Source organism: Bombyx mandarina, chromosome 18 (assembly GCF_030267445.1).
Source record: "Bombyx mandarina strain Sakado chromosome 18, ASM3026744v2".
In the NCBI taxonomy this organism is placed as follows: Eukaryota; Metazoa; Arthropoda; class Insecta; order Lepidoptera; family Bombycidae; genus Bombyx; species Bombyx mandarina.
In genome coordinates, this window is record NC_143224.1 from 12419329 (window position 1) to 12439937 (window position 20609).

At 37.0% G+C, this 20609-nt stretch overlaps 1 protein-coding gene across 4 annotated transcripts in view; it reads left to right on the plus strand.

Moving 5' to 3' along the window:
• Nucleotides 1-19265: 19265 nt before the first annotated feature.
• Nucleotides 19266-20609, plus strand: part of LOC114250135 (visual system homeobox 2) — a 133905-nt gene continuing 132561 nt past the window's right edge. For 2 of the 4 annotated variants that reach the window (XM_089734696.1, XM_089734698.1), the window contains exon 1: nt 19266-20058. In XM_089734696.1, the coding sequence (XP_089590822.1) occupies nt 19758-20058 (301 nt within the window). In that variant the 5' untranslated portion in view covers nt 19266-19757. The remainder of the gene's footprint in view (nt 20059-20609) is intronic. The other 2 variants (XM_089734699.1, XM_089734697.1) reach the window with 2 other exon arrangements.

Here is a 20609-nt window from a genome sequence, read left to right on the forward strand (position 1 = left end):
ACGCTTTTATTAGCTTCAGACGTATGTATGTTAGTATGTAACGGAATCTTTGAACATGATTTTGACCCCCTTCAAAACGTCGGATTGACTCGAAATTTGGCATACTTATTAAGGACCGATGACATTCAATATTAAAAAAAAATATTGAAAAAATTCAAATTCAACTGAAAAATGAAAAATAAATAATAGTTTAAAAAAACTAAAAAAATAAGATTTTATAGAAAATCCAACTAAAAAATAGAAAATAAATTTTAATAAATTTGAATTAAAAATAGTGTAAGAAAAAATGATTTTATTGTAAAAAAAAAGCGTGGGTTGCCTTTCAGGATATTATCAAAATAACCCTTCTACTCATATCTATAAATTGATTGATTGATTGATTAATTGATAGGCAGCGGCTTTGCTCTACTCCTAGCATTGCTGAAGTCCATGGGCGACGGTAACCACTCACCATCAGGTGGGCCGTGTGCTCGTCTGCCTACAACGGCAATAAAAAAAAGCCACTGCTCGCCTGTAATATAACTGTTTTCAATCGACAAACCAAGGCAGTCGAGAGCTTCTCGCTTCTAGGCTTGCACGTATAAATAGTTCGCATATGTTAAGAGCAAGGAGGACGCCATTATAATAAAACCTGCACCGGCAATGTCTATGTATTCAAGCCATTACCGAATAGATAAACATTAGCAGATTATTTTGAAAAGAAAGTTTACATTTCAATGACAGGCGCTTTTTTTTTGTTTTTAAATGTAAGCTAATATGAAAATATTACTGTTTTAGTCGTCACAACGTCTTGTGTAATTAGAACTTTCAAATTTAAACTGTAGGCTTAGGAACTCTGTTTTAGCTGTCATAGCGCCTTGAATAATTAGAACTGTCACTCAAATTTAAACTGCAGTCTTAGGAAGTACTAGTTGTACCCGTCCGCTTCGCTGGGCATTTAAAATTAACATTATTACCTATTTCTCACCCCCACAAAGATTCTCATCATTAACGCCCCCGCACCTGGTGTAGGGAGTCCAACACCCATATAAATATTAGCCTATCCATCAAGTAGATGTGTTTTCTACATGGATACCAAGTTTCAAGTCAATCGGATGCATGGTTCAGCAGTTATAACGGAACATCCGTAAAAACCACTGTAGATTTATATATTAGTATAGATTAGTAGTTTATAGTTTAGAGATGACTGAAGTATTAAGTTCAATGTTGCTTCTGTATCGTTTCGTGATTGCGACAACCATAGCAACGATGAATAGGGTGTGTTATCATAGTTGCGTCGGTCCGTGCCATCCCTGAGGCGAGGCCGCGGGGCGCGCGTGCCTCCGTGACTTTCGACCGCGATCCTCGCACAAATCATTTTATGTCATTACGTATTTTGACGATACCGCCATCGAATACTGCGTTTTAAATATCGGAACGTGCAAACGATGGCAATCAGCTCATCGCGGAGCCAACGGCTCATAATAATATGATTTATTCGGGATCGTGCTCGTGAAAAATGCATCAATTTTAATAATTGTGACGCGAAATGGTATTGTTTCATATAGCTAGCACAAATGAGCAGGCGTAATGTATGATGCGGTTGTGGACATTGCGACAAGAGACGAATTGGAACGTATTGTGACTTCGTGACTATTTAAGACTACCTACATTACTGGTGGTAGCACGTCTTGTGAGTCCGCACGGGTAAGTACCACCACTATTTCTGCCGTGAAGCAGTAGTACGTTTAGGTTTGAAGGGCGGCGCTTTTTTACGTTACACTGTAAAAAGTGAGACCTTAAAACTATATCTCAAGGTACGTTTTTTTTTATTGCCCTTGTAGGCAGACGAGCATACGGCCCACCTGATGGTGAGTGGTTACCGTCGCCCATGGACTTCAGCAATGCCAAGGGCAGAGCCAAGCCGCTGCCTACAGGCGGCGGCATTTACGTTGTAGATGTCTATGGGCTCCGGTAACCACTTCACACCAGATGGACCGTGAGCTCCTCCACCCATCTAAGAAAAAGAAGAAGAAAAAACATAGATACTATTAGATTGATACTACTGATTTCTATATCTACATATTCAATAAAAGTTCGATTTGATAAGTCTCTTTGTACGTGGGGAGAGACTGACGCTTTATTAACTATGTTAATTGTGTTTTAATTGACTTGCATTTATTCACATTGGGTAACGCTCCAAATTTTCTGTTGAAATAAAAAAAATACATATATATTAATAATAGTTAATTCAAATTCAAATCGCAGACCGTTAGACGGTAATAGGGTGCATTGTTCGACATTGCAATAGTGAGACACAGTGTAAATATAGCAGCAGCGAAGATATATAAAAAAGTTTGATTGCGTGAAATACGATATGTGTAAGAGCGAAGAAATGGTATATGATAGAGGAGTATGGAAGCAAAAGACATGTTGCGCCGACCCCAGGTGAGTAGGAGAATGGCAGGAGAATGATGATGATGATAAATAGTTTGGGTGTCTGTTATTTGTGATGAATTCTTTGGTTTTTGTCTCATTTAAACTACTTTTACAGTTTCTTGCGTGTTCGTGTGTAATTTTAAGCGAGTTTTAATGTTTTTTTTATTTAACATACGCAAATAAGTGAAATTAGCTGTTTTTCTGTAGCCACTATAAAGTTTTGTGTAATCTGACGAAGCGATTGGCTGCACATCTGTATTCAGATTAAAAAAATGTTTATATATTCTTAATTCCAAACATTCTTAAAGCAAAATTGAATAACGAAATAAAAAAACATTACAAATCATAATGACTTGTCGTCTTTTTAGGTCATAATCGCGTCGTAAATGTACCTATATCGTCTTTTCGCATTAAAAGTATACAATTCCCATAAATATTCGAAACTGAATTAATATGCGGAATCATTTGGTATCACCAGTATTTTTCTCATAAATACTATCAAAAAAAGCGTTGTAAAAAGCGTTACCTATGTAAACTAAAAAAAAAACTAAAACTAAACTACTTTGTAAACAGGTTTTGACCACTATTAACAAAATTAATACATAATTTTATCTTACTTTTAAAGACAGATAATGTAACTGGTAAAAAATAAAAAAAACATTTTGCAAAGATGTTTAATATTAAAAATATCACATGTTAAACCTTTAAAACACTCTCCTGTAAAATTAATAAGTTTTGAGATTATACAGTTTTAATGCGAGAAGACGATATATCTTTCTGCCTAATTCGGTTGCAAATAAATCGCATAGAAAGAGTTTGTAAAGTTGTTATTCGTCATATCTTGCACGTAATGAACTACGGCAATCTTTTTAAGCTTTTTGGGCTCTGAGTTCGGTCGCCAATCTTCGCTACTAAAATGTAACGTACTAACTGTAATATAATTACTCTATTAACAAGTTACCGACGGCTCGACGCGGCCGCATATACTCTTGGGGCGACGGGCCTTCAATGCCCAATCAATTTAATTAGGGTTTCCCGCCGGTTTAACGTTTAATTTTGAAATCAGAACACGTTGGGAGCCAATGGCCAAGCCGCGGTGACGTTCCGCCGTCGTGATTGGCCGAAACTACCGCTTTGCCGACTAATTATTGGCCGTCGTAAAACAATAGCCCGGTTCGATTTTCGAACTCGCTAATATGGCCGACCTGGTGAATGACTATTGTTTTAAAGTTTTATTTCCAGTTGTAATGGCGTCGTGTTGTTAAATGGTCGTTAATTTTTTTTTCTAGTTTATTTTGTGTAGTTTTAAATTGATAGTGGATGACGAGGTAAGAAATGTTAATTAGCCAAACTATTAAGATAATTCAAATGGTCTGCGATGTAGATATATCTATATTGTGATTATACAAAAAATACTCATACAATCCATTCGTTTATTTCTATATATTAAATACACTACTTAAATTTAAATACAGAAATTAAAATGAATCTGTAAGTTATGTTTCTCTGTCGTTTTCAATATGTAATTGATATCCTAGATCACGAGTGGAATGTCTAAATCCTGCTAGCATCTTCACAGAAACTATCTTACAGATTATTGGTTGGGTCACGTCACGTTTTGACTAAAAATATCGTCAAAAATAATCAGTACAAACAGTACATAAGTACACATAATTTATTTCTTAATAAATTATTTTACTAGTGGCAGGATCTCTTGTGAGTCCGCGCGGGTGGGTACCACCGCCCTGCCTATTTCTGCCGTGAAGCAGTAATGCGTTTCGGTTTGAGGGTTGGGGCAGCCGCTGTGACTATACTTGAGATCTTAGAACTTATATCTCAAGGTGGGTGGCGCATTTACGTTGTAGATGTCTATGGGCTCCAGTAACCACTTAACACCAGGTGGGCTGTGAGCTCGTCCACCCATCTAAGCAATAAAAAAAAAATGAACCCATGTAGCTCTCTGTATGAAGCATCAATTTTAATTATCATTAGCATCGTTGTTAATATACTAATTACGATATTGTTGATAATTAATTGTGATTTAACCAATCTGTTTAGACGTAACGTTGAATAACTTTTTATTGATAATATTTGTAACTTTTAATATAATAATGTAATATTTTATATTTGTAACTAAACTTGAGACCTTAGAAGGGTGGGTGGCGCATTTACCTTGTGGATGTCTATGGGCTCCAGTAACCACTTAACATTAGGTGGGCTGTGAGCTCGTCCACCCATCTAAGCAATAAAAAAAAACGTGCATATTTTTAATGTACCTGTCGAATGAACATTATCAGATATGTATACTTGTTTTTTTTTAAATATACTAACTTTTAAACGCGGCTTCGTCCGCGTAGTCAAGCACACGTGTCACGAAATCTTTCTTAATATAGGAAATAAAGTTCCCTGTGCGCATACGTCAGTCTCATAAAACTGTTTAAAAAGTCATGTTCATTCGTTTCGACGTAAAAAAAGGACAAACAAATAAACAAACACCTTTTCAAATTTATAACATTAGTACGGATTGCAAAACAAGCAATTTACGTACCTATACAATTTCGATGGCTCCAATGAACACTACTCCAACTCAAAATTTTGAAATTTTCGTTTTTCACGCAAATCGCTTCACTATGTTAAAAGTATTACAATTAATCATTATTGATGGGGTTCGGAGCAAGAGTAAATCAGCTAGCTACACAAAAAAACCATAAATATATCTGCAATAATAAAGATTTTATCAACTTTTTTCGTTTAAACGCTCCTCCTGCAAATCTATGAATTTGGAGTTAGCGTAGTGTTCATTGGAGGCATCGATTTTAAAAGCGTTTAAATCATTTCAAGAATCTATTAATTATTTCTATGTCTTTAATAGGGTTAACAGATTAAGATTAACAACAGATCAAGGTATTAAGGTTAACAGATCAAAATATTTAACAATCGCTATCGTCATTTCTGTCAATACATCGTTAACAGGCTGCTAAACGTGAGCGTTTGTGAGCACGCTTCGCTCCGGCTCAGTTAATTGCCTAGCATTCCGATTTCCGTGTCTGATGAACGCAGACCTAATTACTTATGGAATAATCTAGAAAGTTCGTAGTCAATACCTCATAAAAGAAACACAATATCTACCTGTTTAAATATGTTTTTGTTTGTTTTTTACAACACTTACATATGTAAGTGTACATAAGATATGAAAATGATTAATATGTACTACTTAGTGGTTGCCCAGTAGTCGAAATTCGACTATGATTAATAATTTAAATTATAAGTTTTAACATAATTAAGGTTCTATTGTCCAAGACTTTACTTCTATAATCATAGATTTCGCCAAGACTACACTATAGACGAATAATATTAAAGACAAATAATATTAATTTATTGTCAATTGGACCACAGACTTTATACAATAAACAAAAGAGTAGATATGCGTGTGTGTGTGTTAAATAGATAGTGTGTGTGATATTTTATTTATTGATTTAACGTACTTTTTATGCATTATTAAAAAAAAACAGTGTTCTACACTCCTTCTTTATATTCTCTATAAGTGTGCGAAATGTCATACTCCTTCGTCCGCGCAATTTTCGTAAAAACGGTTACAAAGTTTTTGCTTCGCGTATTAATATATAGATTAAGCACATTAGTTCTTTGAAATAGTGTAATTAGTTAGATACATATTAGTGTCAGATTTTGTTGTTGTTATCACGAAACAATGACCGGTTCCTGTATAATTTGGTGGGAAGAACTGTTTTGGAAAGAGCTTTGGTTCAATTTACTGTTTTATCTAAATTAAGAACTACCTACTTACCTAAATTCTCCTTGGTTTTTGCTATTCTTTTTTTTTATTGCTTAGATAGGTGGACGAGCTCACATCCCACCTGATGTTAAGTTGTTATTGGAGCCCATAGACATCTACAACATAAATACGCCAACCACCTTGAGATATAAATTCTAAGGTCTTAGTATAGTTACAGTATAGATTCGCGGATAATTTTAATTTATTTTGGACGTTCAAAATGATTTACAGCTTTTGTGTTCACAGACAAACTAAAGTCTTATTCGTTCAATATTGTACTGTAATTCAATATTGAACTGGGCTTTATATTGGCAGTAGGGTACAAAATGAGCACGCACGATGAGGTACCATCATTTAGTCTATTACTGCAACAAAGCAGTCTTTGTTGAAAATACGTAACAGTCGTTAGACAACAGATATGAGTCTGCAATTTCCTGTCTCGAGATACACGGAGGTATTCACAAAGTGTAGTCCATGTGCTCCGGTAGCCACACAGCGAATACAATAAAAAAATACAGTGATTTGAAAAAAGTTGCACTAAGATTTCGCTTTACGAAAATAAATAATGATATTCATTGAAAGGTTATAATATATTATATGTGCATCAAAAATTAAAATGTTCTTTAATAAAAATAAAGCCATAAAAGAGTATTGTATTTTTTTTAATAAAATAAAATGAAGTTTTTGGACAGCCCTGACACCCCTCCACGACCGGCCACGCCCCGCAACTTAGGTTTTTTAATCAACCGCCCTCTGTCATTAGTGTACCGCATAATGGAACGTACAGACATACAAAATATTACGTATATGTATTATCCTTAATGCGATTCCGAATTAATTAATATCGATACATAGGGTCTTCTAACGTTATCTTCAGGTACATCGTTCAGTGGGAAGGTTGTATGCAAAGTGTAACACGATGCATTCCACAAGTGACGATAAAAAAAAGGTGTGTAGTTTAAAAACGAAAAATTCGTGCTTAAATAGCAAACCAAGTAACAATCAAATTTATCTTGTCGATACTAGTTAATATATTAGAGCGAAGTTACAACATTCTCATACCATAAACAGTCGACGTCGACCTAAGCACGTCATTACGGATCCTCCCGATCCATTAACGATGCTTTTAGGTACCTCAAGCACCGGTCACCGTCCTCGCCGAACCCGTCGCTTGCGACGAAGAACTCGACGAGTAAATTAACCCATAGAGACAGCCCCCTGAGTTTGTCGCCGGATCTTCTCTGTGGTCGCGTTTCCGATCCGGTGGTAGATTCAGCGAAGCACTGCTCTTGGTAAGGCCAGTGTTAGCAACATTCCGGTTTGAGCCCCGTGAGCTTACCAACACGTCAAGGAGAAGCTGAAATAGCCTCTCAAGGCTATTAGCATAGGTAAGAAAAAAAGCAACATTATTGTATTATCATTAATCCTTGATACTTGTCCAAATTTTCAAGTTAATGGAACATCTTAGTCTGTGATAATAACGTTCAAATATTCCGGAAATAGATACTTAATGGATCTAGGTACCTGCACACCGTGCTATATATAGTATAATAGCGTATAAAAAATGAAGTGGTTTTAATTTTTTTGTGATACATGGCGCCACCTTATCTTTAGACGTTAGTTGGAATTTTCATTACTATCTTCTACTTCCAAACCAGGATGGATGTACTTAATATCTACCTCGTTATCAATTTCAAATAAAGCCGCGAAATTTTGTCTAAATATTTAGTGAGAAACTTTCGATACATATTGTATACAAAGATCCAACTTTTTTTAATCCTTCTTAACGTATTGTATACGTTTGCTTTATGTCTCAACATTTTTGTTTCATTAATTGTTAATTGACTAGATTTGATAAGCGATCAGGAAATTAGTGTAGCGTGAAAATAGAAAGATAATATTTTTCCTGAATCTAAGATTTCTCGAGATAATTTATCAAAAATTAAAGTTTGAAGGATGGGGCTATAAAAAAACTACACACGGATGGAAGTTTTTTTTGGAGAATATTCATTAACAAACAAAAGTTTCGGGGCTCGGGTAGGTATTACTAGCGGCAGAAACATCGACAATTCACATTACATAACGAAAAACAAATTATTTTCGCAAAACTCTGAACAGAATGCTCATTGAAGTAAGAAAAATGCCTATAAGTGAATTTTTTCTTGGTCTAGGTTACATGGATCTCGCAATTATGCACCCTTCATGGGAGGCACACCCCGACGTACTCAATAAAAAGTGTTGAATTTGTGGCTGCCCCGCCGACGCGCGACCGTCACAGGGCTGACAAACTACACAATACCCAACACAAGAATTTACCATTACGATTCACAACTGCAAAATATAAAGTAGATAGTATAAATCAACACACACTTTCCATATTAAGTGTTTCAGGCTAGAATTATATTCTGTGCCATAGATACCGGAAATATTGTAGGTTCTTGTTCCTACGATTATCTTCAACGTATTATCTTTAAAATCAGAGTTGAGACAGTTGTAGAAGCCGCGATCACTAGATTCTAATGACTACATCGAGTGGTATATGTGAGCTGACACTAATTACTGCCAGTTATTACACATATTGGCTATAAGTAGCCCAGCAAGGACCTAGGCAATTGCAGGGAATTTGTTTAATATACGCAAGTGCTAACGTTGGCCCAATTCTTAGTTTTTTAGGTAGGAGGAATTGTGTATAGCTCAGATGCCTTTGAAGCTTCCCTACGACAGGGGGGCGAGCATGGCACAGCTAGGAGTTGGGTTTTGGCATCAGCTGCCCAAACACATCCTAAAGGAAACTTGACAGATCAATGGCAACTGCTTCTCAAGTGAATCTACTACCGTATTGGAATCGCGAGTAATCCATCGCGAAACTTAGTGGGCTTTCTGTATAGCCTCAGTGCCTTGCCACCATTGATAATTGTGTCGTGTTGTAACATTATCTATCGGTTTTTATTTACTACTTTTATTATTTTTTTATTAAAAAATTTGCTAGTCTTTAAACAGTGCCAAAGCTCTTGTTAACACTGTCTTGTTGGTACTCGATCAGAACCAGCACCAGCCAACGTCGTGGATCTAAGTTCAGACTGCCCGAGGTTCGGCCAACATTTAATTTAGTTCAAAGAGTCGATGCTAGTTTCAATTAATTATTCATAACAAAATTTCATTAGTTCGGACTCATTTTTATTTTCTTCCATACCTATTCGCTGGTGGCGTAAGTGGCTATTCCGGTTTTTTGCTGACAGATAGGTGGCCTCACGGGCTCAACCTGAGAGAATTTGCTAATACTAGCCCTAACAAGAGTAGTGTTTCGCTGAATCTACCACCGGATCGGAATGGCGACCCACTGAGAAGAGCCGGCGAGAAATTCAGTGGGCCTCGGACTGTTGTTATCGATATATGTAACCGAAACTATTATAAAAACTTGTTACTTCTTAAAGAAGAACAATTGATTGAAACGTTTGCAAGGAACACGATAATCTTATTACTTTAGTCCAACATTCTGACTAAGATAACCAGAATACATGCATCAACTTCAACTTAATTTTCTCCTCAGTCTATTTAATATACCTACCAACGACGTTCCCAATTAAAACCCTTTTATTTTACACATTCATAGCAGTACTAAGAAGCCCTTCTAGCGTTAGATTTGATAGTTTGGAAGAAATAGAAGAGAAAATAAAAGCCAGCGTTGCATCAGCGACATCTACAAGATAAGCTTGGATATATGTATATTGTTTACAAGTTCAATATTATTCGGGCCTTCGTTCTACTCAGCGAAATTAGTCAATACGTGGAACATCTTCATACTTTTTCGTATAGTCAATAACATCTGGAATTCATATTTTTGTCAATGGACACATATGGAAGTATTCCGCCCACTCTTGAGTGAATTTCATTAAATTCACTCAAGAGTGGGCGGAATACTTCCATTACAATACTCTTTATTTAGACACACGCATTATTATTGTCTTAGTACATTTTTGACAAGTGGCGATCCAATAATTTAAACAAATATACTTTCGAGCGACTAAAGAGACACGATATGCTACTTGTATTGGTTACCGAAAACTAGACAGCTGATGTTATGTGGTTTATATTTTAAATTATATCTGACAATGAGTAAGAAAGTAGTGACGTGCTTAACGAATCGATGAAGTGAAATTTAAAGGTACTTTTGATATGTTTATAAAGCACCAACGTTGACAAACAAAGCAATAAGCAAGCGAGGTTCGCGGAGAGTACTCCGGTCATTGTTCTTGTCGAACCCGTCGCTTGCGACGAAGGGCTCGACGAGTAAATTAACCCACAGACACAGCCTACTGAGTTTCTCGCCGGATCTTCTCAGGGGGTCGCGTTTCCGATCCGGTGGTAGATTCTGCGAAGCACGGCTCGTGCTAGGGTTCGTATTAGCAACGTCGTCAGGTTTGAGCCCCGTGAGCCCACCTACTAGTTAAGGTTACGCTGAAATAGCCTCTCAAGACTATCTATCAGCTTAGGTAGGAAAAAAAAGGAGAGTATTTGACATTAGGCAGCAGCCTGGCTGTGCCCTTCGCAGTTCAAAGGTCTATCAACGACGGTGATCACTCACTATCAGTATGCTATCTTGATAAATACTGAATTAATATACTGTCGTTATTTAAATGTTGCGTAGTATAAAAGACTCAGTCAGCGCAAAAGTGACTTAACCCACAATTATCCATAGGTATTCGTCCTTATATGTAATTTATTTAAATTAATGTATATTGTAATTTATTTAAAACCTATTAAAAAAAGGTCTATCCCAAGCTCGAAGTAGTATAAAAGTAAATTTAAACCTCATTATCTCCATACTAATTATGGTATGCTTAGGCCAGGCGCTGATGGCCTAAGTCTGATATCACATATAATTTTTTTGAGAACTGTTACGAGTTAGTACCGTAAGTACGGTCGTAATCTTCGGTCACTTTTCCTCATACTTTACTCCAATAATTAGCGAATTCCATCTTTATACGTTTCTTACCATGATTTTTCATAAGATCCTGCTATTTCAGCGGGCTTGCACTAAGACCAAGGGCAGACTATGTGAATGAGATATTAACAAATATCAAACATGAACAACCCTTGTTAGTATACAAATGAATATGCAATTTCGAAAAGGACACATCTCTGAAAATGTAAAATATTCAGGAAATAAAATAAACTGATTATTTTCTAAAGCAGTGTAAAATTTAAAATATTAACTTTTGAGATATATTTTAGTGTTAATTAGCAATTGAAAATTACTGGAATTATTATAAAATGGGTGTAGGTAAGCGTCAAAACTACATGTATATGTAAAAACGTAATTGACAAAATATGCGACATGTGCCCTTTTCGAAATTGCATATTCAAATATATCCTATCCTTCAAACCGGAGCTAACGAAGGCTCGGAAAAAAGTTAATGCCTAAATTTACAGACTTACTTATGTTACTTCTTTAAGTAATATTAGGAAAAAAATAGAGAGAATTTGCAAATGATAGAGTTATTACATGAAGATAATGTAATTTTTTTCCCTACTTATGCTGATAACCTTGCGAGACTATTTCAGCGTAACCTTAACTAGTAGGTGAGCTCACGGGGCTCAAACCGGAGTGTTGCTAACACTGGCCCTAGCAAAAGCAGTGCTTCGGAGAATCTACCACCGGATCGGAAACGCAACCCACTGAGAAGATCCCACGAGAATAATGTCATTGGTCACATAGTAGTACCTTCTAGCTCTTCTTCTAAGTCGGTAGCTATGACTAAGCGTCGACTAATGCATGTCTAAATATAGTATTATCAACGTATAATCCTCTGATCATGCTCGATAGAAAGAATCACTAAACATTGACATCTTAATATATATATAGTTTTTTTATTGCTTAGATGGGTGGACGAGGTCACAGCCCACCTGGTGTTAAACGGTTACTGGAGCCCATAGACATCCACAACGTAAATGCGCCACCCACCTTAAGATATAAAAGTTCTAAGGTCTCCAATATAGTTACAATGGCTGCCCCACCCTTCAAACCGAAACGCATTACTGCTTCGGATCACGGCGAAAATAGGCAGGGTGGTGGTACCTACTCGTGCGGACTCACAAGAGGTCCTAACACCAGTGATATAATAATTTAACAATTTACGCCCTGCCCAAAAGATTCGCGAAGACAAATCGAATACATACAAATCTTCCCACAACCCTCCCACGTTGTAAACAAAAACCATTTCAATCCGTGTTCTCGCGTTACAGCGGACAATGAATACAATATTTGGTGTTTTAAAAGGACTCGGTACTATGATATCGCCTGTCCGGTTCTTGTGAGACACGTTTTGACAGCTAAAGTTGTTTAAAGGATTGAATTCGGATCCTTTATCGGTGTTTTCTTTTTCATTTTGCATTTAGAAAAACTAATCGCTTATTGTTCCAGCTCAGATTGGATCGGATATTTTTGGCAAAAGTATGTGTAATTAAAATTTATACTCGATATAAACTTTCAAATACAATTGTTAATGAATACTGTTCTATAAAAGTCATTGTGAATTTTAGAAAGTTAACCGTAGCCTGCTATTTGTAGAGTTCTTAATAAAAATGTAAAATTCAATTTTAAAACAACATTCTCAACCACCGAATAAAACTTTACTGCTATTTATATAGTTGTCATTTAAATGTTGAATTCAATTTTAAAATAACAGTCTTAACAACAAACTGTATTTTTTTTGCTGCTATTTTTATATTTGTTAACTAGCCATAGGTCCTCGCCCGCTTCGCTGGGCATTTAAAATTAACATTATTATTTATTGCCATTATTATTAGGGAGTCCAACACGCATATAAATATTAGTCTATCCATTAAGTACATGCATTTTCTACACGAATACCAAGTTTCAAGTCAATCGGATGCACGGTTCAGTAGTTATAACGGAACATCCGTAAAAACCACTGTATTTTTATATATTAGTATAGATTTTAATGTTGAATTCAAATTTAAAGAAAGAATCTCAATCACCGAATGAAGCTTTACTGCAATTTCTATAGTTTTTAATTTCAATCGAATTCAATTTGATTTTTGGTCCACGATGGCAGGCAGCATAACCTGAAATTTATTAGACTAAATCCAACCTGAGGTGCTTTAATGTAATTGATAACATTTTAAAGTAATGCCCTTGTTCTGGAGTATTTGCGTTTTAGGTACGTCCTAATATTCCAACTATCTTGTCAGTCTATTCCGATTTTACTGTTTGTTTGCCCAACTGTAGTATAGTCAGAGCAAGTTTTCTTTATAAAGCTATTCTGAGAACTGAACCATCCTCCATGTTTGTGTCATTTAAAAAAAAACCGTACTCTGTAACTTAAGATATTGCAAGTGAAGTCCTACTTCTATTAATGTTATAAAAGATGGAATCGTAAATTGTTGTTTTTTATTTGTACACCACAGAAAAATGCTTGTCATTTGAAATCTGTCATAATGTTAAATTAAGTTCAGTGTTCAAAGTTTGTTGGTTCAAAGTCATTCGCTAATTTATTTCTGATCTATCTCAGAGTAAACTCTAACTTCCCTAATGACTGCGTGGTATCGTTGTAGTATTTACTGCTCAACCTTCACGGAACATAGTGCTGTGGCACAATGACGTCACAATACACGACGCGCCACTCCATGATCATAACACAACATTTGCTTAGTCTTTAAAGTTGAACGAATATTTAACAATTTAGCAACAAGCATTTTTCCCTTCAAATCATTTCCAGCTTAATAATTAATATCAAATTTAAAATAATTCATAGTTTTTTTTTTTTTTTTTTTTTTTTTTTTTTTTTTTTTTTTTTTTTTTTTTTTTTTTTTTTATTGCTTAGATGTGTGGACGAGCTCACAGCCCACCTGGTGTTAAGTGGTTACTGGAGCCCATAGACATCTACAACGTAAATGCGCCACACACCTTGAGATATAGTTCTAAGGTCTCAGTGTAGTCACAACGGCTGCCCCACCCTTCAAACCGAAACGCATTACTGCTTCACGGCAGAAATAGGCGGGGCGATGGTACCTACCCGTGCGGACTCACAAGAGGTCCTACCACCAGTAATTACGCAAATTATAATTTAATTTTACACAGATTTCTAAGTACTGAATGAATATCTAAGTAAATTTTACCGCCAGTTCAATAAAAGCCGCAGTCGTAAAATCAATCGCGTAAACTAAACCAGCGGATCTTTTTAAAATACATTCATCATTACCACTATCTATACATATAAATAAAATCGGAGTGTCTGTTTGTAATATTGAAATAGCCTCTTTTTACTACATGCATATGAATAGATATACGGTACATACACCAAAATAACATTTTTTACAATTTTTGTCTGTCGGTCTGTCTGTTTGTTCCGGCTAATCTCTGTAACAGCTGGACCGATTTTGACGGGACTTTCACTGATAGATAGCTGATTATATAAGTAGTAACTTAGGCTACTTTTTTTAGACTAGCTTCGCCCCGCGGCGTCACTCGCGCTACGACAAAAACCGTTAGTAACATCGCGAGACTCAGCTATTAATAATAAAATTTAATGTTTCCGAAGCGACGTGAGGGCGGGTCAGTAGTATTTAATAAAAAGGTAAAATTGTATAGTTATATGAATAAAACTAAATTAAAAGGTAAAGGTATAAAGTCATAGTATGTCCTTGGAGATCCAGTTGCACTTTTGTTTGAAGCTTGAAGTTCCAACGCTTAGATCAGACATGGGCACACATAATAATAGTCCTTGTTAAACTCAAAGAAGAGTGAGTGAGTGACGTGAACCTAGTACGTAGCATCATTCCGCTGAGATTCTCCTCGGATCTTCTCGGCAAATAGTAGATGCATTTGCGAAGCTGCTCTTCAGCTATCAGGTCTCCTTCAGAGGCGCACGGGTGACTGTCAACACGTCAGGAGCACTGACAAAACTGAAAAGGCTTTTGGGCAACCGCGTTCCATCTTAAACAAAACAATTGAAGACATGAGTGTATGAAGGGGATATGATACTATTTGTTAATTTTGAGGAAACGGGGAACAAACTTTTGTTACTTGTACTTTTTCCTCGGACATGACTCCATCATCACATGCGATTACAAGAAATAGCCTTTAAATCTGGGTTATAAGGTCTAATATGGTTTATAGGCACATAACACCTTCATTCAATGTAAAAACTCAAAAATCTTAAAATGGGTACTTAACCCCTTCATCCATCCACTCATGTCTTCAATTCTAAGATATTTTTTTTTAATATTGCTTAGATGGGTGGACGAGCTCACAGCCCACCTGATGTTAAGTGGTTACCGGAGCCCATAGACATCTACAAAGTAAATGCGCCACCCACCTTAAGATACAAGTTCCAAGGTCTCACTATAGTTACAACAGTTGCCCCAGCCTTCAAGCCGAAACGCATTACTGTTTCACGGCAGAAATAGGCAGAACGGTGGTACCTACCCGTGCGGACTCACAAGAGGTCCTACCGCCAATAAAGAATGAGTGAATGCCTCTGTCCATGTAGTGTCATCTAGCAATCAAAATTACAATACGCTTTGATCCACAAATTGCTTTTCCCATTTCCAAAAGGCCTAAAGTTCGATGAATTTTTGGTATACAAATATATTTACCTGAGAAAAGTGTCTAATTAAATGTATTATTACAGTTGAAGTCAGGGGTGTGTCATTTTCCATACGAAGACGGCCGACGTAGATTCGTCGACTATTTTCTCGACGACCCGTCAGTCCGGCATCATCAGGATGACGCCGCGAGTCTGGTTGTAGTGTTGACTGCGGGAACCTCCCCCCCCACTCTGACCGGGTTCTGACCCCGGACGGAGATTGGACGTCGGGTGTAAGAGTGCAGGGGAGTCCTTTAGTGCGGTAGGGCCCTAAAACATCCTTGGAACCGCGATCTGCTCCCAGCATCAGCAGATCGTCAAGTCCCACATACCCTGCGCACCTCCTAGGCGCGGAAACCCCAAATAAGGTTCGACCCCTGCCCGAAAAATAGGATTGTACCATATATGTATGTACATATATTTGCAACTTCATTTTACCATGACCCAATTGCTTGAGAAGCGGACACACACTTGTTTAAATACATTACGCAATCAGTTTTAAGCGGTCTCGCATCGACGGTCTAGTCGAGTAGGTAGATAGAGAGACGAGTTTACGGCTCACCTGATATTAAGTAGTCACTGCAGCCCATAGATAATAACATGAATGTTTTATTTTTTATTATTGCTTAGATGAGTGGACTAGCTCACAGCCCACCTGGTGTTAAGTGGTTACTGGAGCCCAAACACATCTCCAACGTAAATGCGCCACCGACCTTCAGTTAAAAGTTCTAAGGTCTCAGTATAGTTACAACGGCTGCCCCACCCTACAAACCGAAACGCATTACTGCTTCACGGCAGAAATAGGCAGGATGGTGGTACCTTCCCGTGCGGACTCACAAGAGGTCCTACCACCACCAATTATAATTTTGCGAGTTTGATTATGTCATCGCTTGCATATATTTAAAGCTGTTGTTGCGTTGCCATTGAATACGTTCCAACTAATGGAAAGGTGTCACCGTCACTCATGGACATTGTCAATATCAGTCGTTGATCATTACTCGAATCTGTGACTACCTCGGATGGAAGTTTAAATTAGATGACAGAGGTCATTGAACCGGTAGGTTTTTTTATGAATTTGGGATTACTGGTGGCCCGAAGGCCTCTCCAGCTTCACCAGGACAGGTGGGCGAGCAAAGGCTCAGCTAGGAGTGGTGGGATTAGCTAACAGCTACGCAGAGCCGAGCTAGCTAGCAGAGCGCCTCCAAAGGAGATCTAACAACTCAAGGGCGGCAGAACTAGTAGGTACAGTATGTTGGGCGTTGCCACTGAATATCGGTTAAATCGCAATATGCCCACAGTATTTTCTTCAATTTACGCGCAATGGGGTTTGGAATTTTCTGTTCTAATTGACACATCGGTTGAAAACATTTTTAACGTTCCTAACGGAAATTAAACTGGGAAGGTTTTTTCTCATACGATTATGATAACATGTTTGAATTACCAACAAAACTGCAATAACTTGTTATTTTTTACTCAGCTTCGTTGTGATTAAAACTTCTTTTACAAAAACATAATTAAAACTACATTTACATTTTAAGCTCGTGTCTTTTTAATTATTTTTTTTCATTTGTGTAAAGTATCATGTAAAGTATTCGATTTGAATATAGGAAGATATAATTATCTAATATATAAAATTCTCGTGTCACAATGTTCGTTCCCACACTCCTCCGGAACCGCTTGACCGATTCACATGAAATTTTTTATGCATATTCAGTAAGCCTGAGAATCGGTTACTATCTATTTTTCATACCCCTAAGTGATTATGGTTGTCCACCCCTAACATTTTTTTTTTATTTGGACTTTTTTTTGTTATAATGAGGTATTATGTGGTTGAATGAGGTTTTGTTATTTTTATTATATATTCCCTCATCGTTCACAGCACTATATACCTCTTTCTCTCATTTACCACATCCTTACACACTTACAATAAGTTAGTTTTTTTTTCTACACTAGAAATTCCCTAGAAATTGAACATTAATATGATTAGATAAAACTTTACTTTTATAATCACAGATTTCGCCAAGACTACATTATGGACAAATAATATTAAAGACAAACAATATTTATCTATTCTCAATTTCACCACAGACTTTAACAATGAACAAAAGAGTATATATGCGTGTGTGTGTCAAATACATGGTAGTGTGTGTAATGTTTTATTTATTGATTTAATGTATTACTTATACATAATTTAAAAAAATAGCATTCTGCACTGCTTCTCTATGTTCTCTATAAGTGTGAGAAATTTCATACTCCTCCGTCTGCGCAATTTTCGTAAAAAGGTGTACAAAGTTTTTGCTTCACGTATTAATATATAGATATTATATTTCTCTTGTATATTTATTGTAATGTGATACAATATATTTTAATGCGATAAGGCAATGCCACAGCACGTTTGTTTGACTGATAGCGAGTGCCTTAAGCATCAGTCCGCCACTGAACCTACCTACTATTGTCTTCTTAGTCGTTTGATTCTTGATAGAGTGGTCGAGTTCATTGCGTAGCTTTTAAGAAAGAAGGTCTGAAGCGTCTTACGATACCCCGCCATGTCTTGTGCATAAAGTTAAATACCTAAATAAATAGTTTACGTCTCGTTTAACACTAGTGGTGGATATTCAAGTGATTTTTTTATATTTTTATTTATTCAGAAAATTAAATTGTCTGTGTGGTTGTCGTTGCTCGTGAACATGGGCATTGTCGCTGTCAACGAGTCTGCTTAGAGCGAAAACTAAAGCCACCTCATAAACTTTATACTACTTAGTCGAAATTTTAGAACTAGATTTATACATGATTCAATTTATAAAATTTGAAAATGTTACAAAATAAGTATTGGGTTTTTAACCTTTTTTAATCTAAAACTTTATTAACAATTATTTACAAATAAACCACTGGTCAATAAAATCGTATAAACTAAACTAAAAAAATGATTTACAAGTTATTAAAAAAAAACCACAAAACACAGGAAACATGAATATACACTAAGCTCTACAAGAATTCATCAAGTGCTCTACCAGCAGGTAGAGCTGCAGGTGTAGAGCACGACCAATGATTGATAATGGCACATTATGCGGCCGACACCGAATGTCGTTTTGTACCAGAGGAGGCCATTGAAGTAGCGCGATAATAAAGCAAAGTGCCAAGAAAATATAGAATAATACCGGCTGTCCGGTACACGACCCCCGTCTGCCGACACCTGGCCCCCACGCCGCGGACTATTCATTTCTCACAATTAATCAAAATTATATCAGCGCTGCTATTTAATACAATGTCGGTTTAATTCGCTTGTCGATAAGGCTCCGTTTCGAGTACTGCGGCGTCACGTAGGCGTGTCCCCCGCGAAGAAATCTGGCCAATAGAGTGCGGTAACAAAATATCCGTATTGGCTATAAGTAGGCTCCGCCCGCGTGGCCCGGGGGGCTGGTGAGTGATTTCCGAAACGGCACATTGTGAGTCAACGGGGGATCCGCTTGCGTCCTTTCGTCGTTGCGGCTGCCGTAAGCGTTTCAGGTCCGAAACGTCGTAACGTGTATCAGGGGGGTGGTGAAATACGATGGTTTGACAGTGAAGCTCGGGAGCCAGCACGCCGAGGGGGGTCCTCTCGTTTTTACAAAGCGCCCGGCGGTGTACCGCTCAGAAGCGCTGCGGACGCCGGACAGAGCGCTCGTGTCGCGTTTTTAACACGATACCAACAATTTTCCGCGAATTTCAATCGCACCTAAATTCTAACTTTAAGTAAACTTGTAGCCTAAGCGAGGCCTAATCTACTCTAGTTTAATAATTATTAAGTGAATTTTCTAACATTGATTTAGTGTGACTTGTAAACGAATGGTCTAATATTGTGATAAAATTTCCAAAAACAAGACAAAGATACATGTAACGTCTCCAGTTATGTAAGCTGAGATCGTAGCGAGTGGTCAGGTACTGTTTCGCTCAAAATGCAAGCGATGAGCGCTAACGCAAGCGCTCCCAGAGCACCCCAGCGCTCTCCATTCGCCATCCAAGAGCTGCTAGGTCTCTCCGATAACCGCGAGAGCAGAGAGAGATACTTCGAGAGCCGAGATGGAGATAGAGTGCTCAATTTATCTGAGAGCAGAGAGCCCCGGTCGGCTTACACTCCTCAGTTTCCTCTGCCGGCCTCTGTTGCGAGTCGTGTGGCCTATGCAGCAGCTTTCAATGCTCAAGCCGCAGTAGCAGCAGCCTTCCTCCCGGGTCCTCCATTACTGCATCATCCACCAGGTAAATACATATAGTATTTTGAGGTTCTCACGCGATTTAACTTTGTAATTTTGGCCTAAAACACAAATTAACGTTATCGTTTCTAATCAACTTTGAACTGTTAGATTTGTTTCATGACAAAATATATTTTGTTTGTTGTGCAATATCTATGTGAATTATCAATTTCGGTACCGAGATATCTGAGTTGTATTGATTTTTAATGAGCGAAATATTGAAATGAAGATCAATTTAGATAGCCAAGTACAATTTTGAAAACGGTAGAATTAAAAAGAAAATTTACATGACACTGTTGTTACAACAAACATTGTTACATTATACTACCTGTCCTAATGAATGAAACTGGAAAAGACTCCGGGCCATTAGTAAATCATAAAAAAAACATTGTAGTAAAGTATTTGCATCATTTGAACTAAAACCTTAACCTTTGCAAATGGTTACAATCCATATTAAGACACTAGTGAATCATTTCTACGAAATATTTACATATTCATACCTGAAAGTATTTAGTAAGGATATTATGATTATTTTTTAAGTTACGCATCATAATTTTG